General features: G+C 42.6%; 1 protein-coding gene across 1 annotated transcript in view; it reads left to right on the top strand.

Moving 5' to 3' along the window:
* Window positions 1-654: 654 nt before the first annotated feature.
* Window positions 655-25,936, top strand: part of LOC120844880 (voltage-dependent calcium channel subunit alpha-2/delta-1) — an 86,606-nt gene continuing 61,324 nt past the window's right edge. The window contains exons 1-6 of the mRNA XM_042291394.1: window positions 655-707; window positions 756-837; window positions 2,797-2,910; window positions 7,867-7,926; window positions 11,471-11,606; window positions 12,365-12,496. Of these exons, the coding sequence (XP_042147328.1) occupies window positions 655-707; window positions 756-837; window positions 2,797-2,910; window positions 7,867-7,926; window positions 11,471-11,606; window positions 12,365-12,496 (577 nt within the window). The remainder of the gene's footprint in view (window positions 708-755; window positions 838-2,796; window positions 2,911-7,866; window positions 7,927-11,470; window positions 11,607-12,364; window positions 12,497-25,936) is intronic.

The raw sequence follows: 25,936 nt of genomic DNA, 5'->3' as shown, positions 1-25,936 counted from the left end.
TTTTGTGTGTGTGTGCGAATAGCGCTTTTTTGTACGAAAGGTGGCGTCGTGCACTATTGGGGTGAAAATATTTGGTTCAGCCATTTTGTTTCACAGGGTGTGGCAGTAAGGACTAGCACATTCAAGACGCCTAGCGAAATTCAAATTCCAAACTAACATACTTGAAATTCGGCAAGCAAGCGTATACGTTTAGCCACAAGTTTTATGTCTATTTTTTTAGACCTCAATTTTCAGGCAGTGAAATAATTAAAAGTAAAGCAAACTCGAAGGTCGTGTATTTTCTATGTTCGATATACCAACCGGTTTGGTCGTCTGCACAGAAGTTTATGAGCTCGCTCCCCGAAGGCCTACTAAACGCAAAAAAGTTTTAAAAAACTAAGAAAAACAATAGTCGAGGATCGCCACGAGCGAGATAATCGCGATAATTATGATTTTCAAAAATATATTTGAACAATTACCACCCGCTGCGATCACAAACCAGTGTGGAGAACGACGAAGATGCGGTAGAGGGCTCAGAAAATGCACAGCCGTTATCTTTGCTCTATTTTTAATATTTTACAACCTCTGACTTGAGCTAAATAAAAACAGACATAAAACTTCTTTTATTTTTTTAAACACAAATTTGGAATTCTATATTTGCAAGGCACGCCAAATATGTTAGTTCTTATGGCCGCTACCCGTACTTATGTCGCGAGCCTATGCCAAAAGTACTGATGATATATTGTTTTTTTGTTTTTTCTGCATTGTTTCAACAGGGTCTATCGATGGGCGAACGAATTGGATACGACCCTGGTGACGAGGTTATCTTCGATATCGGGCATCGAGACGCTTCGAAATGTAAGTATTCACGTTTCGCTCATTTTCATTCTTCGATTCTTTCTCGTCTCTTCAATAGACTTCAATCAATATCTTAATTCGACATTCATTGGGTGGCAAAACGGGGTATTTTTGCAAAAGTCGGGAGTCTGTATAGGCTCTTGCGTTGCACCGGTCCTAAGTGATATTTTTCTTGCGGGGGTCGACCGCGCCATTAAGACGTCCATAGCGTCTATGCCAGTTCTTCACGTGTTTAGGTATGTAGACGATTTTCTGCTGGTGTACCAAAAGACATTGGACAATAATGTAATTAGTAGCATCATGGACATATTCCACAAGTGCGGTTCAGGACTTATTTTTACCTGTGGAACTCCTAAGGAAGGTGTGTTGCAATTTCTAGACCTTTCTCTATCTTTGCAAACAAACCACCTGTGCTGGTCATTTTCACCCCGTTTTAAAAAAGGTTTACTGCACTATACGTCCTCGCACTCAAAAGTCGTAAAGAGAGGCATAGCTCTTTCCTGCCTTACTTCAGCCATAAAGAAGTCATGCCTCCACACCATCAAAAGCAGTTTTAATGCTCAAATTGAGAGGCTTACAGCGTCTGGCTTTCCAGCGCAGGTGCTGACCGAAGTGGTAGGAACTCTTATAAAAAAAGTAAAAGGATGCGAAAAAGCTGCACGTGATATCGACAGAAAAAGAGTGGTGGTGGTTCCGTATATACACAGAATATCTCACAATCTCAAACAGGTAGCCAATAGCTACGGAGTCCCCTTGGTGATGTCAGCACCCCAAAAAATGGGTCAAATTTGTTCTAAAGTTCGAGTAAAAATAGAAAATATTACAAAACACAGGTGCCGCACAAAACACGCCCGCCCTTACGTGCCCTGTTCAACCAGTGTGGTTTATAGCATTCCCCTTTCCTGTGGCAGATCCTACGTAGGACAGACGGGACGGTATATTAATGACCGGTTAAGGGAGCACAATCTTTCTCTAAATTCAACAGGGGGGGGTCACCTACCTCTGCATTGTCAAGCGTGTAAGTGTACACCTTCTTTACAAAAGACCTCGATAATTGGCAGATTCACCGAAAAACACACTCGCGAAATTTTTGAAGCCTTTAGTATACTCCGCTTAGGCGAGCGTTGTGTCAGCCACCCTTCTGTGGCTTTAACCGACAAGGAAATAGCCTTTCTACAGTCGTTCGAGTGTGGTTGACGGTGTGTGCCCTCCGCGTGCTCGGGTGCCCCCGTGCGAGTGTGGCCTCGGCTCGAGCTGATACCGAGGGCTGTTCTTTTTTCTTCCTTTAATACATCGAGTTGTGAGTTTGCGCTTGTCTCTTCTCTCTTCCCTCTTCTCTGTACCTTTCTATTTGTGCGCAATTTTAACCATGTTCAACTAACCACTTTACTACTATTCTTCAATAGACGTTGAAATTTGCACCCGAATCGCTCGTTATTTTCTTGTAAAATACGACTACGTTTGTTATTTCTGCCTAAAAATAATATTAAGTTCTTTTTGGAAACTGTAAGATGAACTTCGTAAACTAAGCTAAAGTCTAGAAAAGAGTAAAACGCACTTTCTCAAGAAAATTCTTTTAGTTCGAATACCATTGTTTGCAATAAAATCGTGCTACCACAGTTCTTCTTTGTCGAATCTCGACGTAATCAAACGTAGTCAAACGCTACTACTTTGAGTCAGAGTGAGTGGGCATCTAACCCTGAACAAGTTCTCTGTATGCCTGAATGAAGTCTAAAACTTGAATTTGGGGGTTTTACGCGCCAATACGAAAAAGGGAATCCGACACGCTCTGGGCAGCGGGGGACTGAGGATTAATTTCGCCCACCCGGGGTTCTATCGACGTGTAACTAAAATCTCAGTAACATGGCACCTCCTCTTCAAAAAGCCTCGGCCAAGTTGCAGACACCTTCAACGAGGTCTCTTTTTAAGCGAAAGTGTCTCGATTTTATTTCCGTTCAGAGTTACGAGAATGCAGAGAGTCTGAGTCTGGTGGAAGTGAACGGCACGGAGTTGCTGCTCAAGATGACCTTAGAAATGGAGAAGAACTTGCAGCGAAAGAAAAACGCTCTCAAGGTGAGTGCATCCGATTTACGCGCTATGGAATCTATGGGTCATTGTACCGGCACGCCAAGTATGAAAAGACGTTTTGCTTGGGTTGTGGACGAGGAAACATTCAATGGGAAACAAAGTGTTGTTTATTTTTTTCTTTAACAAAGCAAAGTGTGAGAGAAATATTCAAGGTGAAACGAAATGTCGTAGTTTAACAGTTTTCCAGCGCAGCTGATAGCAGAGATAATGGCTTGTTTCTGTCTCATAGCTCAAAGTTTGCATTTAGAAACTACTAGACTCTTCGGTGTTTGCATCAGCAGGATTCAGTTGTTTTTCAGTAGAATGGCTACAGAATTGCGATGATAACAAACATGAATATATTAAAATAAATAAATAAAAAATAAACACTGGCCATTGCGGGGTTAGTGCCAAATCAGAACGCGCAATTCAAAGTGTTGTAAAACATTTTGTAGTCAATGTCAATGCGGTGAAGGTTCAAATAATTTCAAGAATCGACAGTATAATTGAACATGACATGGAATGTCACTGAACTGATTATTTTTGTGGACGAATGTTATAAAATTAATGATAAAATTACGCTGTGCTTATGACGACTCCAAGCTCGTGTTTATATTTTTTGCTTATTGTCCATAGCCCAACAATATTCTGATGCTGTAATTATTTTATTAAGCATCGACGGAGCTCTAAGAATACGTTTGGGTTCAAGAGGTTGTTTTTTAACCTCAGAATGTATTTTCTTGCCACCTTGCAGAAGTGGCCTTAAAATCAAAATATTTAACTTCAGGGGCTCAGTATGCAAAATCTGTCCTGGGAAGAAGTGGCAGGGGAATGGTAATGGGCTTCTTTATAGTCCCACATCTTAATGTCGGCGCCTCAACAGAGATATTAGGGAGGCCGTTATATTTTATTTTGGGGGAAGCGATACCTTTAAAGCGAACCCACAAAGCCATTCAGAACGAGACGATGACTCACTCTCATCGATGTTTATTTGTGGCTTAAATATGCCAAATAGCTAACGCAAAACCGTACGGCTAATAGTCGACAGGAGTATAGCCCTTTGATAGCCAGCAAAATCAACCTCTTCCCAAACCTCCTCCCTTTTACCCCATACAGACTTTCACCTTTTTTTATATATAAAAAAAAAAAAAAAAAACACACGAAAGTTGCTAGGACAAAAAAAAAAAAAAGAAAAGCTATGATTAGGTATTTTTACGACAGGCCCTCTGCGGTACTACTTCCCCAGTAAGTGTCTATTTAGATAGAAAAGTTAAAACATTTGAAGCAGGCTCGAGAGGCTCTCACGCACTTCGTCTTTAGTTGGTTTCATCATCTCCTGACCAATCATAAACAGAAAAAGGCCCAGTGACCTGCGCTTTCGACGCTGCTTGCTTGATCCCATTTCCTCGTAGTGCTAGCCGCGTCTGGATTTAAACTGAAACAAAGTATAACTTTAGCATCGAAAGCAATTTCCTAAGCGACCGGTGAACCCAACCTACTGAAACACTTTGCACTGAGTGGGACCATGTAGTCTGTTCACATTTACGCTGACAGAGTGGTTGAAGCTACGTGCTCGCCGGACCCAGTTGCCACGTCGCTTTCATCGCCTGACCCCGCCCTCTACTCTTGAGTGTGGGCAGGAGCCTGATCGCGTGGCCAGTGGCGTGGCCAATAGCCAGCACGTAGCTTCCACTGCATTGTCAGCTTAGGGGCAAACGGAGTATTGGTGAATCCGGCGAAACCGACGGTACCTAGCAGCTAGAACAGAAAGCTGTGGCGGCAGGTTCGCTCTCCAGCCTCTTCGAGCGAATCAGTTATTTATAGCGACTGGCGGTATAAAGACAAAACCACGGAAATAGGCTCGAAAGCATGTGGTAAAACTCTCCCATAGCCAAGCGCGTCGTCTGCTCTCATCGTCCCTAATGTAGTCGCTTCAGCACTCGGCTATGCACGAGGGCATAGACTCGATTTAGTTCTCTCAACTAGATTAACGCAGCATACGTAGCGATTTTCGTAAAGAATAAAAGAAGCACGAAAATAAATCAGAGTCGCATTTGCGCATGAACCGAACGAGAGATTTTCGCGATGCACAAAAGCTGTGGGACCTTTGCGCTTACTGATTTCTCTCGTGAAACCGAGAGACAGTAACATGGCGTTTCCCACGAGAACTGCAGAGTTAATTTATAACGAGGTCCGCAAGTTCTATTCTTGAACGGATCCTGCACCGTATGTAAAAACCCAATTATAAGATATCTAGAGTTATTTAAAATACACGGCATATAAATTGCTAATTAATTAGGTAACTAGGTAACAGTGTTCTACGGAACGGCGTTCCCAGGAACGGCGTTCCTGGAACGCGTTCCTTTTAGGAGGAACGAAGGAACGCCACCGTTCCATTTTGCATCGCTGGAACTGGAACGGGAACGCGTTACATTTTTACTGGAACGGAGAGAGTAACGGCGTTCCTTTTTTTCGTCCAATGGGGTAATTTTTATTTTATTTCTAACAGGGAAAGTATGAAAGTACAAAAACAATATATTTACGAAGTGCAGGATCTCGGTAACTTTTTGGCTACTAATCTTATGGATTATTTTGTGTGGTCCTCGCTTGCTAACAGTTTCGTGTGCAGGAGAGCTGGTGGGCATTGATATTTTTTTGAGTGCCCGAAACTGCGGCACAAAAAGCAAAACTTATAGTCTTAGGAAAAGACAAAGAAAGAGGGATGTTTCAAACTCAGCTACTTTCTTTGGTTCCACGAATCCTCATACATCCAGAAATTGTATTCCGACTACAGCCATTTTTGAACTTCAATAACGAGACCTACAATTACAACAAGATCACAGATTGCCAGATATCGGACTCACCCTTGTATCCCGAACATTATTCACTTAAAAGATACACAAAAAATAGCTTTTATTCCTTCCCTTGTCCCCCACCTTCAAATTGAACAACAAATTTAACCTTCACAACGAAGTATTTGTAGCTTTCAAGACTGACTTTTCAAAAGCTTTACCCTCTCCTTCACTTGCTTGTCTTGCGGACAGCAACATTGAGAAGCAACTCTTGTCAAGTTCTAACACGGGACTCTGTTAAATTGAAGCGTGTGAGGTTGTTGTAAAATGCTCGTGCAATCTTGGGTAAAAGTACATTAAATTTGGCTCGTCTGAATTGTCCACTACAAACATGGACATGGTTAATAGCTGAGATTTTTAACATGAATATATCAACAAATGAAACCCTACTTCCGCGTGTTTTCTACTCCTGGTGCCCTTCCATCACGACATACAAACTCGTATGTTGACTATTAATGGGATAGATAAAAAAAACTCTGATTGATTTAACTAAATATCGTAATTAGCAAAAAATACAAATGTAACGCATCTGTAACGATACGTTCCATTTTTTAAACTGTAACGGGAACGAGTTCCTTTTTCACATATGGAACTTGTAACGGGAACGCGTTCCAAAAATCAGAAGGAACGAGGAACGAGCTTTCGTTCCTTTTTTTGAGGAACGTGTACAACACTGCTAGGTAAGCCGCGGCTCTCCCGGCACTGCTCGACCTTTAAATTTGTATTTTTGTGACGCAGGATTTTCATTGAGTGATGCATGAAACGAATACAAATCATTTCATTAAAAGCAATATGAGCAAATCAGTTGATAGCATCGGGATTGTTAGATGCGTTATTCACGATAAGACGGTCACTTCATGATAGATAGTTCGATATGGTGCTGAAAAGAAATAACATATTCAAAACTGACTCCATCGAATTACATTAACGGTTTTGGAACCAAGAAAATTAAAAGTAACTGTACTTATTTATTTATTCATTTATTGATACTCTCAGTCCTTTAGATGTGTTTTACAGGGGCATGCGAGTACAAAAACAAAACCAAGAAAAGAATAACAGTCATACGCACACAGTCGCGTGAGGTAAAATTGAAGTACGCCAGCACACAAAAAAGGACTCAAATAAAGGCGAATTCAAGCCCAAATGGGCAACTAAAGTTCGATTTAATTTTTGACACCACACAGCCCATAACCTGGAACAAGCATACCTTTAATTGTTCCCGCTAAATTTTTTTTTCATACAAATATTTTTTTATGTAAAAGTTCATTTTCATTGTTTTATATATATATATATATATATCGTTAGTTTCCATTTAATTATTTTTACATTCTAAGTTATTACTGGAGACAGATCTTATAAATACATTGTAAATAAAAAAATGGGCGTCACCGAAAGAAAATGAATCCCCATAAGAAAGGAAACGTAAGTTTTCACATCACTTAAATGCATACAGGAGTCAATACTGTGTGCGTGCGTGCGTGTTCTGACAGTGGAAGGTTAGTCGGCATTAAAAAAAAAGACCTGTCTGATGTATGTCCGTTAACTCTCTGCCGTACAGGGAAAATTATCTCATTTCAAAACTGCTTCGAAAGTTTTTTGTACAGAACGCCTACGGGTAATGTTGCGATGAAAGCCAGACGCATTTGAGCCGCGCATTCACACTCACTGCTCGTACATCATAGACACAATGTTTGCGGCGGACATGACGGGAAAACTATCTGCGGACAGGTCACAAGTACGCTCGGAGCAGTTTGCTTCGAACCTATGTCTGCGGATAGTTTTTCGTACGATGTACAGCGAGTGCAACCGCGCGGCTTCGAGGTCACTTCTGAAGAACTTGTATTGGGGTTCAAATAAAACTCAGACTTCTCTGAGATGAGACAGATTGTCAAGTTCTGCTTAAAAATATAGACGTTTCTAATTGTATAGTATTATTATACGTACCAGAAAGAAAAAACAGAAATGCGTGCTTATTATCCTCGGTGTCTACTGAACACGTAACGCTGTTCCTCGACTTGTGTTGCGCGTTGTATCAACACGATCATGTCTTGAAAAATCGAGATGACCTTTATTTTTTATTTCATTTTTTTCGCGCCTCTCCTAAACGCAGCGCCTGGTGAAAAAAGCGGAGGAAGCTGTGGTCAAGCACAAATTCGTCGCCGATCTCACGGTAAGTGACGCTTCCGAGCCACGTCTCACAAGTCGTGAGAAAACAAATGGTGTGTGCGTTCATTTAAATTGCGCAGTGAATGACTAATTACCGTCTAACAGGAACGTTGTTCCACTTGAATATATAAATTTCTTTATTTTTTTTTAACGCCCAAACTTTTATGCTTGTTTCTGAATCTCACCTACATTTCGCGAAGAAATCGTTTCGTCGCAGATAAGCGGGAAGTGTGGGAAACAAAACAGAACTTGTGAATAGCATGTGACTAAGAAAGGTACCATTAAATGTGTTATGGAATCAACACGCCCGGACTATAAGAACAAACGATTTATTTTTGCAAACATTTACAAATAAAAGAAAAAACAGATCTTACAAAAATACTGAAAGAGCGAGCTGGTTTGTTTACTTAACAGTGTACGCACGAACAAATAGGTCCTCTTTCCTGTTTCAAAACTCTGTTTATATCCAGGGTGTTTTTTTTTAAAGATTTACAGGATTGTTTTTAAAACTTTTGAAAGCTACACCTATACGGCTTGTGCAGGTGAGTTGTACTGCCAGGGTACATAAAATAGGAGGCTAATAGTAATTATCAGTTAGCTAATTAAGTAAAATTTGTTAACTAACTTTTTAATTAATGAAAATAGACTTACGGTTACAATTTGAAACTTGCTGAGCGTTATCGAAGACCGATAAGTCAGTCATTTTCAGAGTGTCTTTCAGCGCGTGAGAAGCGTAGTAGTTCACTAAAGTTACCAATCGTGGAGCAGGTACAAGGCCAGCGCTTGCAGTAAGGCGCCCGCGCGATTTTTTTTTTGTCTCTTATCTATGTACCCGCGCCACGAATGGTAACTTTAGTGCACTACTATACTTTTCACGCACTGAAGGTCATTCTGAAAATGACTGACTTAGTGGTTTTCGATAACGCTCAGAAAGTTTCAAATGGAAACCATATGTATATTTTCATTAATTAAAAAATTAGTTAACAAACTTTACAGATCGTTATGATTAGCCCCATATACTATATCCCCCTGGCTGTATAACTCACCTGAAGAATCTACATAAGTGTAGCTTTCACTGCTTCTTTTAAACAAATCTGTAAAGATTAAAAAACAACACCCTGTAGAGATGTATATAAAATCCAAAGGCCGGTCTAGAATAATATATCTTGAGTGAGCGCGATTTGTGTTTCTGGACAAAAGCTGGGTGGCAATCGTCGATAAAATAGATGGAAGGATTTTAGCTAAAATTAAAGAGTAACTAAATTGCAGAGTGAGATTCTACACAACACATTCAAAACGCAATGTAGTCGCTTAGATATTTTAAACTGACATTTTTACTAGTCATTGAATTTAGATAAGTAAACACAATTTGTTGATTCTACTAAGGCGTGTAAAAATATTGATTGTCTTTTTTTTATTTCTCACCAAGAAAGTTTTTAATCATAGAAGCGATAAGGTCCGTAGTGTACGTTAATTATTTATAGGCTGCCATCAGCGACACGTCATAACTAAGCAGCGCCTGTTTTAAGCGTGCCTACTGCTTAAACCTGTGAGTTCTTCTTGGCAACAGTGGTCCCCCAAGGATTGTACTCAATTTGTTACCCGAAGATTGTTTACTTCTTTTTCTTGTGGTTTGAGCCACTGCAATCAATACTCACCACATCCGCCCATAAAGAGGCTACAAAGCCCAATTTGAGCTGTGGGAAAAGATCGACTTCTTACGTGAATTCTAGGGGTTTTCTTTGTCGTTAAATCGCCCGCTTACGGCATAACACCACGCCATGCGGCGCCGAAAGGTAGCGGCCTCCTTCATTCATCACGGCAGCTTTCGCTTCCCGGTATCGGCAGCGAAGCCGTATCGCTCGGCTGCAGAGCCACAGCGCCCGCTACGACGCTACAAAGAGCACGAAAGAGGAGGGACTCCCCCGGGGCTGATTGATGAAACCAGAAACGACGAGAGCTCAGAACCCACGACGAAATAAAAAGTGAAACGAAATTGAGAAGAAAAAAACATTAGTTCAAACTAGAACAACCCAAAACGTGACATACAAAAAGCAGGAAACCAAAACGAGAAAGGTTCGAGAGCGGAGCTAAATTACGGAAACGTAATAACTACAGAAAAAAAAAAACGTTATGAATAATGGAGACAAAAAACAGAAGAAAATAAAGCGGTAGCTGTCGGGCGGCATATGCGGTACTTCGAAAATTGCCGAGCGCGCGCCCGCCCGTGCGAAGCCAGCGCGGTGTGGGGGCAAATCGAGTGCATCTTGAGATTATCATTCAAAGAAGGTTACCCAGCTTAGATGCCATGCCCCCCGGGCACGGCGGCGATCGCTCATAGTTCCTCTTTTTGTCCGGGGGCTCTCGCTCGTTCGCTGTTTCTAGCTTTCTTCCGAGCCGTTTCCTGCACAAGAGTCAAAACTCGGCATGCGATTATACATATTGTACGTAAGGTGGATAAATCGATGGGTACACTGATGCGAACGAGCATACTATATATATAATATATAGAGATATATTACGTTTCAACCTTTCGCCTCTTTTGCCTACCTTCTGCACTTTTCGAAAACGATAAGGGAACGAATATTTTTTTGTTCGTACATGTAACTTATTTAAGGCGCAGAATTTTTAAAGGGAGAGTTGTTTTATTCACTTTCCGCGAAACTCGTTTTTGGAGCCGCCTTTCGTCACACTGTTGCTTTAAACCTTCGCGTGGTCGGCTTGTTTTTGAAAAAGGTAGACGAGAGCTGAGCGCTTTTCAAAATCTTTCTCAGAATGGTAACCACTGTTTTCGCGTTACGATTTCTTTCTTTTTTTAGCTGATTTAGGTAGTTTTAACAGCACGTGTCAGCATCCTTTCCTAACCAAAAACTGTGAACAAAAGTTTAAAAAAATTTCGAAGCAAGAGTGATCGACGTTTTCAGGATTCGGAACAGACCACTCAGTGCATTTAACTTTGCACAGCCTTGCAATATGTCTATCTTCCGTACTTTGTGTTTCGATATAAAAAAAAAAATGTGCCGATAAATAATTGATTAGTGACGAAAATTCAAAATTGTGTTAGACTAAAAATAAGCTCCTCTGTCACTTCTTGAGATTAAAAACAAACACTTTGGGCCACGCCAAAAGCGATCAGAAACTTCACTTAGATGCCCCATCAGGCCTCGGTCGCGCTGCTAAGACATCATACGGGACAACATGTTCGCCGTAGATTACCCGAGGACACACGCACACACACACACACACACATATGTGTGTGTGTGTGCGTGTGCGTGTGCGTGTGTTTGTGTGTGCGTGTATGTGTCTTGAACATGTTGCAGACAGTTTTTGTGTGGCAAATCCAACAGGACCACATCATACAAGGAGGAAAGACGCATCAGGCAGTGTCATGAAGGTTGTCTTATGGTTGATATATTAGATTCGTGAGCGCTGCTTTAAAAACACTAGCAGGACTTCGGTGGGCTTCGTGGATTGTTCAGACGCGAGTATTCAGAAGCATGCACCCACGGGTGGTCCTGACCAACGCTGTGCGCGTGTTCTCCACGCAGCGGGAGGAACTGGGCACCGTCATGCTCAAGGACCTCACGGAAAGCGACGGCTCGCTTCGCTACAGCGACAAGTTCCACCGCTACGTGAACGAGTCCTACTCGGGGGCCCACGTCCCGCTGGAGATCTACGAAGAAGGTGCGTTCTCGCCGAGGCGTCCTGTGAGCAGAAGCTTCGACTGAAGTCAGTGAACGCGCTTCTTTTTAATAAACATAGTTGGCAATTGCGGGAGAGTTTAGAAAGGTATCGTATTTTTCTTCGAAAGTTCTCAATAAGCTTTTTTTTTATTATTACTGGTAAGTGCTTTTAAAAAGCAAGAAAAGAATACACACAACGTTTGTTTTGTTTTTATTTTATTCACATTTTGTACGGACCACCACTCTGGCGAAGCGGTCAAATGATCCCTTCATAATGTTCTCCGCCAGCAGAGAGCGCGATCCAGCACGTACTTTCACCGTGACTATACCTGTAGTCATTTCGCAAATGATCGGTGGGCTGGTGTCTCCTTTTTTTTCACATTTTGAATATCTAAGGGGGGGGGGGGGAGTTTTCATGCACATTTCATTTTTACACCATCTCACCAGCAGTTTTTCAACTCTTTATCTTGTTTTATTGGTTTTAAACGCTCTAAAACTTGTCTCGGATGCATAACCTCATCAGCAGCTTTGAAACGTTAGCACACAAAAATTCTCGTAGTGAACTGCATACTGAAACTTTACTTTTTTTGTCTTATAAAGTTTCTGCTATTAAATAAAAAAGAAAACGAACAACACAAGATGAATCTCCGGGCACAAATTAAACTATATTTTACAATTCGTGCGATGACATGCGTGTGTTTTATTGTGTGTTGTGTCGTGTATCTTGTTTGGACCCTGATCCCAATGTTGTCCCTGCAGACGCCGAGGTTCTGAACGGGCTCAAGTGGTCTCAGGCCTTGGACGAGGCCTTCCGACAGAATGCCGGGAAGGACCCGGATCTGCTGTGGCAATACTTCGGCAGCGAAGTGGGATACATGAGGATGTTTCCGGGTGAGTGCGCGGAGATACAGATTGCCTTACTTTTGCAGGACGTGCTCCTCCTTGCCCGGCTCCAAAAAGAATTCTGGGAAATGGCTGCTTAGAACCGAATCTAGCAAACGACCGAGGCAACGACTTCCCTTTCGCTTTGTTTCACTTTCTTTTCTATGCCAAGAATATTCTAGGGAATAGCCGTATAGAACCGATTGTAGAAGACAACGGAGACAACGGCTATTTCTATCGCTTTCTTTTTTTTTTTTTTCTCCAAAAGGCATTCTGCAAAATGACTGCATAGAATCGACCCTTACAAACAACGGAGGGCTTCCCTCTCCCTTTCTCTCGCTTTCTTAAGTTCAACACTTCTTAAATAGGGAGAACGTAGAGGTGAAATTTCTGCGTCACCTAAAAGAGTCAAACGTGGGGCAGTGATTGGACACGAGTGATGCGTCAGCTTACGACTTAGATTCGTGTCAAATCAGTGAGAACACGAGCTCCAGGCGAATTCCGACGCAGCAGTCATTCGCAATATTCGGGAACAAGGAGGACCATACAAAATGTTCGCACAATTTCCTGTGTGCTACGGGCGCAGCCTCTAAGGGATTTTTGAGAGTGGTACGCTGACGCCTTGAAACTGAAAGCACTTGGGTTTCACAGCCCAAAAGTAAAGGAAAAGGTTAGTCTGAGAGAAAGAGAGAGAGAGCTGCGAATAGAGTTTCTCGGATGTGCTTCTCGGCATGGGGATTGATGGAACCGATATACAGATCAGGCACCAGCCAAGAGCTTGAATCAATGCTGACTGTTGGCCACGTTGCTACTGAATCTGAAAACATTGTGAGGCTTATGAGGAGATCGAACTACACGGGGCGCTATGTCCAGCTTGTTTTCTTTGGAGTTCTAAATAATTGGGGTTGTGTGGATATTTATACAGCGTGTCAGCCATTTCAAAGTTGTGACGAGTCACTCGCTGTAGGTGAGCAATTTAGACAGTGCAGTACAACCGCTTGTCTGGAACTTTAACGTGCACCACGCAGTAGTGATACACGACCGCACGCCGGTATGATGTTCATCCAGATCGGAACGGGCAGGGGTGGGGATTGAACCCAGGATCCCTGGGTTTTGCAGTGGCTGCGGTGCAGGCATTCTAACTACACTTGTTAATTTAAGCTGAACTTGATCATAATCCCTCGCTAGTAATCTCTACGACCAAAAACGGATGGTCGTAATTTAGTAGGTCAATCAGCTGTTTACCTTTATGTAGAAAGGTTAATCTTTCGAAGAATCCGGAATCGGCAAACCGCGGAATGCTGCCATCGCATTTGATGTTACCGGAAGTGTTTGAAGTTGAGTACAAAGAAACAGAAATTGATATATTGTGTTTTATTTCCCCTTCATCTGTTCTGGGCCTCAGGGCTCTATTAAGAAGCAACCTGATTCGCCGCGTAAATCAGGGGATGGTATATTCGAGCAGTATTTATGTAAACGTAGTTTCCAGCCATCATATGCGGAAAGCAAGTATGCCAAGAACGTAAGGCATATTTGGAGAATCAGAATGTAAAAGAGGATCACGCCACCCAAATTGCAACATAGAGAACGTTCAGAGACCGCTGGATGACGAGGCAGCCTAGCGCCCGTCACCATTGGTTGACGTCGGGGAAAAAATAAAGCACGTGGGCTCATCTGGAAGGTAAACCAAACGCACAAGGTACTCAAAGAGAAGATGAACTTACATGAGAAGGGGACCAAGCCTGCTTCAGGTATAATCAATGATATTGTAGTGAGTGCGCAGGCGAGCTGGTGGAAATTAACCATTCTGATGTTAGCCTGAGACTGAGGCAGGAAAAGAGGAAGTTTCAAAGTAGAAGAAAAAGGAACAGTCGAGGATACGTCTCTAAAAATTTCAAAGTAGAAGAAAAAGGAACAGTCGAGGATACGTCTCTATTCTAGAGACGTATCCTCGACTGTTCCTTTTTCTTCTACTTTGAAACTTCCTCTTTTCCTGCCTCAGTCTCAGGCTAACATCAGAATGGTTAAGATGAACTTGCACGCTGCATTCGTATTCATATTTCTGAAGATTAGATTCGCAGTGGTAGAAGCCTCTACCAACAAAATTCCTACCTGAACCGCTATACATTTTAAATGGCGTGTAACAATATACAGTCAAAGATAACGCAGCAATTCGCTATGCGTCATGTTTCCTATTCCCATCTATAAAAATATATTACCCAGGCCCACGCACTCCTGGCGGCAATTTAATGTAATCGCACTGTTCGTGCATCATCACCGATGCAGCGACTCTTCGTGGGCACAAAACAATAAAAAAAGAAATGAATTAATGAGTAAATTAATGAATATTACGATGATCGCGACAAAATATTTGAAGAAGCAAAAAGACCGAAACTTCTACTGAGGGTGCTCAGTCAACCTTGGCGTCTACGTGGAGCAGAGTGTAATTTGTGCCGCGTATCAAGGTGGAAGTTGAACCTTTTCGAATAGCGCACGCATCAGTAGTCACCACAACCCTCTTTTAGCACCAGAACCGAAAAGAAGCCGTCGTTCTAATACGCGCTGTGGTATTCCTCTTCTTCGCTTTCACTTTCATGCATGCGGGAAAGAATATATATTCATTACGGAGACGACTCTTGCCACTGTGGGGCGTTATAATTCGACTATTAGCGCAGTCCAGCCAACGTATGCACCGACGCACATCTCCGACGTTTCCAGCGCTGCTTTGATGCAAAACACCGCGAGGTGTAGACCGACTGCCTCGGCGCTTAAGGCTCTATGAAGCTACGAAATCGCCAACACCGCTGACACGGGAAGAGTCGGAGTACATGCGGCATGCGCTCCCTTTTTTTATTTGTATAGGAACAGTTGATAGGTGATGTGCTATGACGATGACGATGATGATGATGATGATGTTGACGACGACAACGGCGATGACGACGACGACGAGGATGATGATGATGATGATGATGTCTGTGGCTATCCTCGCTTTGCCACACAGTGCACTCTGTGGCAAATCGCGAAGATTCGCGTTTATTACTCCGGACATGAGTGTTTTTTTTTTTTAGTCCTGCTTTCGTGTTCTCGAAAGTGCCTGTTTTTTTCTCACCCCGAACGCGCGATGCTCAAACCTTCTTAGTCGAATTTTTAAGATACTGAAAGTTTTTGCCCTTTTTCCCCTAAAACACTGCGTCAAGAAAAAAGAAGAAAAAGATTAGCGCTGCAGATTTGGAACTGGTCGTTCGGCTGCCGTGCTGAGACGTCTGGATTTCTTTCCTCTCACAGAAGCTATCCAAGCTTGCTTCTTCCCAAGATACGCCTAAGTCGACAAAAATCTTTTAACAAAAAGACACGAAGTGTTCTCGTTACCGTAAAAATACATCGTGGAGCCACACGCGGAAGGGCGCTGACATCACGACAAACAAAGTGATCGACGATGCAGTTCTTTCTTCCGCTAGAGCCTAGAAACGGCGGGCACGCCTATTTACTTTCTGACCAGAGAGGGAGCCCAAGCAATGCGCTCTTTTTGCACAAGTACAGCAGCATTCCTTTGTACTTGTGATTTTTATACTGAGGTGTAACGCATTTTTTGTCAGGCATTCACGATACACTTCAGGTAATTTGAACGCCAGGAACAGACGCTTAATGTTCTCTTTCGAGATACTACTACCAAGGTGTTTATTAATGAGCACGTCACTTTTCGCTTAAAAATGAAAAGAGAGAGAAAAAACAATTAAAACAAAAGGGGGGGGGGGAAGCAGGTGAGGACAAGATTAGAGCCTGAGGAACCCCAACAAGAAGGCAATCATGTATTTATCAGGTTCAAAGACATCATCATCATCCTGTCTTTATTTATGGGCCCATGAACAACAATGATCTGTTAAAACAGCTGTCTCTAAAATCTGCAAAAAAAAAACATATTCATAAATGTTTGTGTATATGTATAAAAACAGACGATTAAAACAGTGTAAGCATATCGTTCAGCTGCCTCATCAAATTATCCTATTTGCAAAAAAATATCGTAATCTGTATTGCCAAAATTATTTAAATATGACTTATTTCTGGTTATAGGTGATAACGTGTGTTGATTATGAGGATAAAAGGTAAGAGCACGCCTATTTAAACGAGCAAGTACATTGAAGTTCACTGTGCACAAAAGATCAGAGTTGATAGCACCGTGAATTATTTTGTACAAAAAAGCGACATCACGTGACGGCCTTCTGTCGAGTAGTACTTTAAGATCTAGCTTGTCCACTGGGCGTTTGTAACAATAAAAGTATATTCGGCCAAAATGTGTCATAGACTACACGAACAAAACGTCACTGAATAGATTATATTCGAGCCGTATCAGATGCACTGGGCAAACTCCATTCTATGTAACCAATCTCGAGCCTACATCAGATGAGGGTTGAGAATGAACAAAGTATGCATGCTACATTGACAAAGTTTCGAGTTATGCGAAGGATTAAACCCAACATTTCAACTGCAGAACAGAAAATGTTAGTGCCCTTGTAGCTAAAGGAAAAGAACTATCCAAAAACGCTCCAAGATGATGAATCATTGACACGCAAGAAATAGTCTTCCTGTCAAGTGCATACCAATGAAGAATTACTTTTTATCTTTTTACAAAACGACAAAACATTAGCTATGTCTAGATTAATTAATAAAAAAAGTTGCCGAACACCAATCTAGTTTACGTGAGGCATCGCCCGGCAGACGCCTACAATCATCAAACGAGCGAATTCTGAGAGAAAAAAAAAAGTCATCATCAAATAGGAAGACATTGGAGTTTATTGCACATGTGGCAATGCCGTTGATAAAAACAAGAAATAAAATAGGTCCCAAATGCGAGCCCTGTGATACTCCTGATGGCGGGTAAAAGGGGTTTGAGAAGCTATTTAAAACACGCACAACAAATGGGCGGTGATACCCCTGTTACATGGGCACACTTAATTGCGGTTAACTCAGTTTTAACTGCTGTTACATGGCAGCACAGATACCGCACTATACCCTCGGACAGCTATTTTAAAAGAAATGAAGAGAGCGCGTGCACTGCTTTGATGGGTGCTCAAGATGCTCAAGCGCACGTTCGCCCATAGCTCTGACTGCATCGAAGCAGAATGTTGTCGGCAAGTATTGTGCGCTAACTGTGGCTTACCCTTACTGCAGTTAAGTGTGCCCGTGTAACAAGGGTATAAGTCAGATAGTTATCAAACCACATTAGGATGATTGGTAAAAACCCATTCAGTGAGAATTTATGTAAAAGCAAAGTATGATTCACCTTATCAAACGCCTTCGACAGATCAAGGTAAATAACATAAACTTGACAATTATTTAAACCACGAAGCACGGAATAATCTTGAAAGTTACACAGGTGTGTCTTTAAGGAAAGACCCTTAAGGCGTGAGGGGTACCTTGGCGTTTTCTTCACAGTGCCCGATTCACTGGGAATTTGTAAACACACCAAAAAACATCACTGAAGTAGTAACTCAAAGATTGGACCAAAATATGTTTTTTCGCGAAGTTATATAAAATTTATAATTTTGGTCCTCGCCGTGCTTTTCAAAGTGAAAATCTCTACGGGCAACAATGAAAAAATTACGACAGCGGAAGGCAGGAATTAACTCTTTATACTGTAGACTCAGTTCCAAACTGATTACAAGCAGATTCATGGTCTCAATTGAAGGCTTTGGAAGCTCGCTCCAGTACCCGCGCAGCAGCACGAAACAAATGCTCGGCACAGTTTATTGTTTAGATTGCCTGCTCGACCTGCAAGCCTGCCTTCTCCTGACGTCACGGCACTGAAAAGCGCGCGTATGTATGAATGATGGTTTTGGTATCATTCTTCACTTGCCGATTTCTCAATAACTACTTTGAATTTCGTGATACAAAGTAGCATACCTAAAGGTGTAAAGACCGGTGATTTTGAAAAAATAGTTAGTTGGGGTAGCTCAAAATATCACCGAAGTACCCTTTTGAGGAAACCATGTTAATGGGAATTAATACGCTGTTTGAGATAAAAAGACGCGTTTCATGCATTAGAAACTCGGATACAAATCTAAAAAAAAAACGAAGCAAAGATACAGGACGATATTTATTCACGGAAGAAGTAGGCAGCAAGGTGTAGGCATAACAATGAACTCTTTCCACTGATGGTACATATATGTTCTAATATTAAAGCAAATGCGTTTAAATAACCTTTAACAATACAATTTAGAATAGAATCGCATCCAAATATTAATTTTGTCTTTACATTTTTTCGTAGCGTTTATTATGTTAGAAACAGTAACTTAGCTAGCCGTAAAAATACCTCAGTGTATATACTCATTAGAAGATCCCCAACCCTGAAACACATCTGAAGAAGAGGAACTACTGAAGTGCCTCGAAAATAAGTGAGCAACGTCTTTCGGATTGGGCAGCTACCGCAAATCATTTCTTGGGCAGATATACTGTACACTATGTATCGTGTGTCAACTGGGAAACTTCCAAAAATGCATGTGGTGTGCGTAACAGACTATAGTTCCACTACTCTTAAATGAACACGCTCGTCATGTATAAACAACCTTTTCACCAGTGCACGATAAAAACTTAACCTAAATACTACGATTCCTATCCGTATCTTTTGTGTATTTCGTGACAGTGTTATTTTTTGCGCATTTAGAACAACAGATCTTTTGAATAACACGAAGAATACTTTTTTTTTAAGTTTCCAAGAACGCTTTAGAATAAATTGATCAATTCCACCTTTTACTACAGGGGTGAATAATTCGGCCAGTGAATCAACAGAGCCACTTTTTAAAGTGGGTGACCAGTCAAACTATTTAAAAAAAAAAAACTAAAAAAGCATAGATAATCTCAAGTGCTGAGCGCGTAATACACGCAGCTTTGAAAAACTACTGGTTACAAGAAACCATAGAAAGGATGCTTGCACCCCGGTGTGACGCTCGACTTTCAAACCTCAGTGATGATTATTTCCAGGGTACTAATCGTTTACGATTTTGTTAAAATACCTGAGACTGGGTGAAAAAATCTTTAAAGAATCAAAAGTAGAAGAGACAGGGAACAAACTCAGCAGACGACCTCAGACCCTTATTTCAAAAAAAAAAAAAAAGAATTATAAGTTATGAATGTAAAATTACTCAACAAAAATTGGTTAGGCATCGTGAATTAGAACAACGCATGTACGTTTTATGTCGATCGAGTGGGGGATTTTCTTTGTCCTTTTGTCTTGCCTTTTTCAGCGAACGTAATGCAACGACTCGTAAATCGTGCGTTTCCGATGGCCATGTCTCTCTTTCGTTGTCTGTTTCCAATCACGTGATTTGTCAAAACAATAGTTAAGTTTTTTTTAAGCTGCAGTATAAAAAATGCAGCAAGACTGATTCATCTTCGGCCCCGAGAAACAAAAACTACGCAAACCGCGGTAAAAACAAATGTCACGGTTTAAAGTCAGCAAATTGGAGGGAGGAGGGTAAACCATTATAAAAACTAATACTAGCATTTATGATTAGCTTGCTATCTTTTCCATAAACCTCCGATGTGTCAGTTTAGTTTTATTACTTTCTGAGAATGACAAGTTCTCTAACCATTAAATAGAAGGAATAAATGAAGCGTGTTAGGGTAGTTAGGAAAAGACAAAGAAAAAAAATAAAGCACACAAGGCAACAACAAAACTGGCATACACGGATCTTTCAACAGCAAAAACAGATTTATTGAGGTGAAACGCAATAGACCGATCTCATTCAACGCTCGGCGCATGCGTGACGCCGCCATAACTTTAATTCATAGGAGGCAAACACTAGTGCACTAGAGGGCTCGTGCCGGCTCGTGCTCTATTCACGCGCAGAGCTCCAGCGAGGTTGTCGGTCGTGCAGAAAGACTAAAGGCCTGTTCACAAATACAGCGGAGCGCTAAGTTAGCGCTACGTGAGCGCTCCAAGGAGCGCTCATGTGGCGCTTCCTGGCGCGTGACTTAGTTCTAATATAGCACGCGATTATCGCTTATGTAGCGCTTTGTTAGCGCTTCAGTAGCGCTTTGTTAGCGCTTCAGTAGCGCCTTGTTAGCACTTTTGTACCGCGGTTACTGCTGCGGATTAGTGCGTGCACTGCGGTTCCGATTCCTGTGGCTGGTGCATCAGCAGCCCTATGGCGGACATGTGGGACGCTGAAATAGTAACGCGACAAATGCTCTTACATACGCAATTAGTGCGTATGTGTGTAGACGGCTTAACGACAAAAAGAGCCTTCTGGGCGCGCAAAATTTTTCGCCACCTAGATACCGACGGGTACCCGGCGAGCTTTGTTCCTAGGCTGAGGGACTGTGTCTCTTTAACTGTGTGTCCTTTGAAAACAGGGTCACACATATCGAATAGAAAGCGATGAGGTCGTACCCAATCAATTAGTCGCTCACAGTCTATGACTCTGGAACCCCTGCCCGACCTTTTGCTTTGAGAGCGGCTCTTTTACTTCCTCTTCTTTCAATGCCAAAGGAAAAAGTGAAAGCAGTTTACAACTCCCTGTAACGCCGAATTAGAGCGCAGCTCTTGAGGAGGAGGAGGGAAGGGTACTGAGGGTCACGTGTTCTTGGGATGGGGTTCACGTGACGTCAAAGGGGAGGGGGTAACGTGACACCCCCCCCCCCCCCCCCCCGAGGTCGCGTGACCTTGGTGGGGTCACACGACCTCAGGGTAGGGGGGTTCACGTGGGTGGTCACGTGACCTGGGGAATCACGTGACACCCCAGAGAAATTTTTCCGCTAGATTTAGCGGGGAAATTTTGCAGCTAAATTTAGCGGGGAAATGTTTCCGCTAGATTTCGCGGGGAAATTTTTCCGTTAGATTTAGCGGGGAAATTTGTCCGCTACGTTTAGCGGGGAAATGTTTTTGTTAAATATAGCGGGGGAAAATTTTCCGCTAGATTTAGCGGGGAATTTTTTTTCCGCTAGATTAAGCGGGGAAATTTTTTCGCTAAATTTAGCGGTGAAAATGTTCCGCTAGATTTAGCGGGGAAATTTTCCCGCTATATTTAGCGGGGAAATTTTTTTCGCTAGCTTTAGCGGGGAATTTTTTCCGCTCGATTTAGCGGGGAAATTTTACCGCTAGATTTAGCAGGGAAATGTTTCCGCTAGATTTAGCGGGGAAAATTTTTTGCTAGACTTAGCGGGGGAATTTTTCCGCTAAATTTAGCGGGGAAAATTTTCCGCTAGATTTAGCGGGGAAATTTTTTCGCTAAATTTAGCGGGAAATTTTCCCACTAGATTTAGCGGGGAATTTTTTCTGCTAAATTTAGCGGGGAAATTTACCCATAATGCACCGCGCGCTTACGCCGACGGCGACGCCGACGCCGATGGCGACGCCGCTGAAGCCGGTAACGGGCGCCTGAGAGCTGCACTCTAAAACGACATCAAAGGAATCGCCGTGCACGCGCTGTTCCGCAGCAGCAAGCACGGCACAAAGAGCGTGAGAGCGCTAATAAAGCGCTACTGAAGCGCTAATAGAGCACTGCTGAAGCGCTAACCGTGCGCTATACACGCGCTAGGAAGAGCCACATGAGCGATCCTTGGAGCGCTCACGTAGCGCTAACTTAGCGCTCCCCTGTATGTGTGAACCGGCCTTTAAGTTCCCTCGATGCATTGCGGCAGCGGTGGCGTAGTCAAACTGGCTGGTGCGATCGGTCTATTGAGAGGCATGCGCAATTTAGGTGACCACCAAGACACCCTTCGTGTCTAGTTGAAAGATCGGCGTTTGTCAATCTTCTGTTCTCCTGTGCGTTTTTTTCTTCTCATATTTAACTACCATTAGACAGCGCTCATTTTAAACACCCTACCGCCATCTCTCGTCCAAAGGTGCAGGAGCCGCGTCTCGGGTCCTAATGGTCCGGTTATCTTGCTTTCCTCGCACTTACCAGAAAACGGCGTCTTCATTAAGTGCGGTCGTGCTCGCGCATCTTTGCTCGACACGTCAGCCCTGCTTCTGCATCGCGTCTTTTCTAGACGACGACGTTCGGAAAGGAAAAAGAAAACAAAACAAATTCGCTTAGCGAAAAGGGCCACAAGAACAGGGCATTCGTCAAGAGAACTAGAACGCGGGGCGAGAAAGGCGCGCGACGCCGGCAGAAAACGCCGTCGCGAGTCCCGGAAAGGCCCCGCAGCGGAAACCTTAATGTTCGCGACGATCATCAGTCGCGCGAGGCGGATGAGCGTATGCACGAGCGACCCTCCTGATACCGGCCATTATTCATGCATGTTAGGAAGTCGTACACCCCACCCAACCTCGGTTCCGTTCATGCCCTCAAGCGTGGTTCGGGTTGGCGCGTCTGTTTGTTTGCTTATGTGTGCCTGTGTTTGCGTGAGTGTCTTCACGGGTGTGTATGAGTTTGCGGGTATTTGTGTGTACGCGCATGTGTGTGTGTGTATATGGGTCTGTATACGTGTGTGTATGTGCGTCCGTGTGCGTGACTGCTTGTTCGTATGTGGTTATGTATGTTTGTTTGCGTGTGTGAATTTGTGAGTGCATGGCTGTGTGTGTCTGTATTTGGGTGCATGCGCACGTCTGCGTGTATATCAGCGTTTGTGTGTGGTGCGCGTGCACACTTTCTGTGTGCGAGTTTGTATTTGAGTGATAGTGATATAGTTTTGCAGGGTGACGACGCGCACGTCGCGGTTTACTCTACGGCGTCTCGTTTCGACTTTCGAGCTAAAAAGTGTCCAAATTAAAAACGGAAAGCGGAAAGCGTGCACATTCTCAGCGGGAACGTTTCGTTCCGTTCTTCTGTATGGATATATTTTTTGTCGGAGCAAGACGGACACGTCGTCGAGAGAGGTCGCGCGTGACGTCGACTCAGTCGTTAGAAAGATGTCACTCATGGCCGACCAACGAGAATGCCTCTGTCCACCTGCTCCTCCGCGTACAACGCTTCTCTCGGCCCCTTTCTTCCTTAGTCGGGTCCGAAGTCCCTATTGGCTGCTTCGCGCCTGCTTTGCTTGCATTCCTCCTGCTCCTGCAGCACTCGTCCAGATGGGAATCACTGCGGTTACCGATGCTGACAAGTCTTGTAAGATGCACTTATGCGGCTCGTGAAGGTTAGTTATACGGCCAGGGGGACGTTATGTGGCTGGCTAATCTTAGCGATAAGTCGGCTAGTTAATAAAAATTCACTAATTAACTTTTTAATTCGTCAAAATAGACATAAGGTTTCAATTAGAAACTTAAATTACTAAATCAACTCTTTTTATAACGACTTGAAGCTCGGGGGTCAATTGGGGGCGCAGTACAGTTACCACTCGTACACCGGACGCAAAGCTCGCAGTGGCGGAACGCGATGATAATCTAATCATACGCGTTCTTCAACCACTATCCTTGTACTTGGTTCACGAGTGGTAACTTTAGTGCACTACTGAGCCTCTCACGCGCTCAGTCTTTCTGAAAATTGATAATTTAGTGGTTTTTGGTTTTTCGATGACGCTCAGCAAGTTTCTAATAGAAACCATATGCCTATTTTGATTAAATAAGAAGTTAAGTAACGAGTTTTACTTAATTGGCCGACTGATCGTTACAATTAGTTTCTATACTATGCCCCTCTGGCCGTATAACTCACCTGCAGAATACGCATAAGTGCAACTTTCGCGGCTTTTTTTAAAGAAATCTGTAAAGCTAGAGAAAGAACACCCTATATATATGAAGAGAGATTACCAAACTACGTACAATTTTAATTAGTAATATAGTGTTGCAACAAATAATTTAACTGTTCTGAAATTCGAAAGTTATAAAAGAATCATGATTTTTACTTTGAATGTAAGGTAAATTCACTCCAGCCTAAAATCTTTCAAGAAATACTTTTACCCAAGGCTATGGCAGTCATTAGCCTAAAAACAAAAACAGGAACGTCATTTGTGCCAAAAGCCCAAATTCATCAAATAATGTTGCATCCGAATGCTTTTCTTCGAACTCAACTGCCGTCTCGACTAATGAGATATTGACCCAACTCACTCAAAACAGGAAGCCATTTCCTGCATAGTCTAAAAAAAAGGAAAACAAATACCTTATTCTGTCCATAATTTCATATATACATATATATATATATATATATATAATATCTCGCAATTTTAATTAAATAGGAATCCTTGAATCATAGAAGCACGTAAGACGTGATCTGTTGAGTTCTTCAGCTTGATGTGAGGCGGGCCCATTATCAGCACGCCCTTGCAGAGTTCATTCTACGTCGGAATTTTTTTAGATATTTGATGCATTATCAACTATCGTAATTTCGTGTTAAACTGAACTGGGAATTTATTTTTAAAACTTGTTTCACAAAATGTGTAGTGAGACTCAAATGGATCCTTGCGCTGTAAAGCCACGGTCGGGAAAATCGGGGCTTGCGCGTAAAATGCTTCTACTTTTGCCAAACGTGCATTTTGGACTGAATTTTGCCTGGTTGAATTCTAAGGCGTTCTTCCCTTCCTGTAGACAACGAGACCAACAAACTTTCCAGGGTAAACGGCAGACGACTAAGTTAACGATGGTTTTTGCTTGTGGCGCCATCCCTTCATGAAGACAGCAAACTGACGACAGAGTGCGTCGCCTGCTCGCTGCGTGCACTGTAAACTCTGTAACAGATAATGCGCCGGGGAAAAAAGCGAACACTAGTTTTATACATTATAATTATCGGACCTTAGGTGTAGCGAGTATTTAGCCAAAGGTGAGATTATTTTACGGTTTCTTACAGCAGGCTGTGGCTGTGGCTGAGGGTCGGCGAAGACGCAAAACAATCAATTTAACTCCAGATTAAGGTTAACATACAATCTGCCTATACCGTCCACCAACCAATAACAAAAGACAAAAGCCAAACAAATGTATAAAAAAAACGTAAAAATTTTAACGAGGCAGAGCTAACAATTTTTGAAAACATATATGGTTTCGTTTATAGACGCGGACGAGAGGATAGAACCAGACAACTCAACGAGCTCACTCCAACTGCTTCATCCTCAGAAATAGACGGGGATATATGCTCTCCGCTATCGCGCCACTAAACCAATCCCGTACCCCGCTGCTGCTCGCAAGAACCCCGTCTGTTTATCTGTCAGATCGATTTAAGCCACGATGACGCATTCGTCGCCTTTACTTTACATTATGTTTGCCTCTATAATTTTTCTTTCCGTTTTATATTTATGCCTGCTAATAATCGTGCATATGGTCAACAAACTTTTTTATCCGCAGTCATGACAATGCATCGAAAAGGGACCACCTCGATGGCTGCTCACGTTTTGGTTTTGTTCCCGTAATCTTTCGGGAACAGATATTTTGCCTCGTCTACGTATTTTCTGCCACACGTCAACGGGAAGACCGTGTTTTCAAAGATTCAACCCCAACGCGTTCAATATTCAGCATTAAGAAACACGGAGCGTGGTTTATCATGACTGCGCATATTTTTTCCATGCCTCTTCTTCCACGCT

The sequence above is a fragment of the Ixodes scapularis genome, unplaced genomic scaffold, assembly GCF_016920785.2.
Source record: "Ixodes scapularis isolate PalLabHiFi unplaced genomic scaffold, ASM1692078v2 PGA_scaffold2__306_contigs__length_199485367, whole genome shotgun sequence".
NCBI classification, from domain to species: Eukaryota; Metazoa; Arthropoda; class Arachnida; order Ixodida; family Ixodidae; genus Ixodes; species Ixodes scapularis.
The sequence above is the reverse complement of the archived record's forward strand: the minus strand, read 5'-3'. Positions and strand labels throughout refer to the sequence as shown.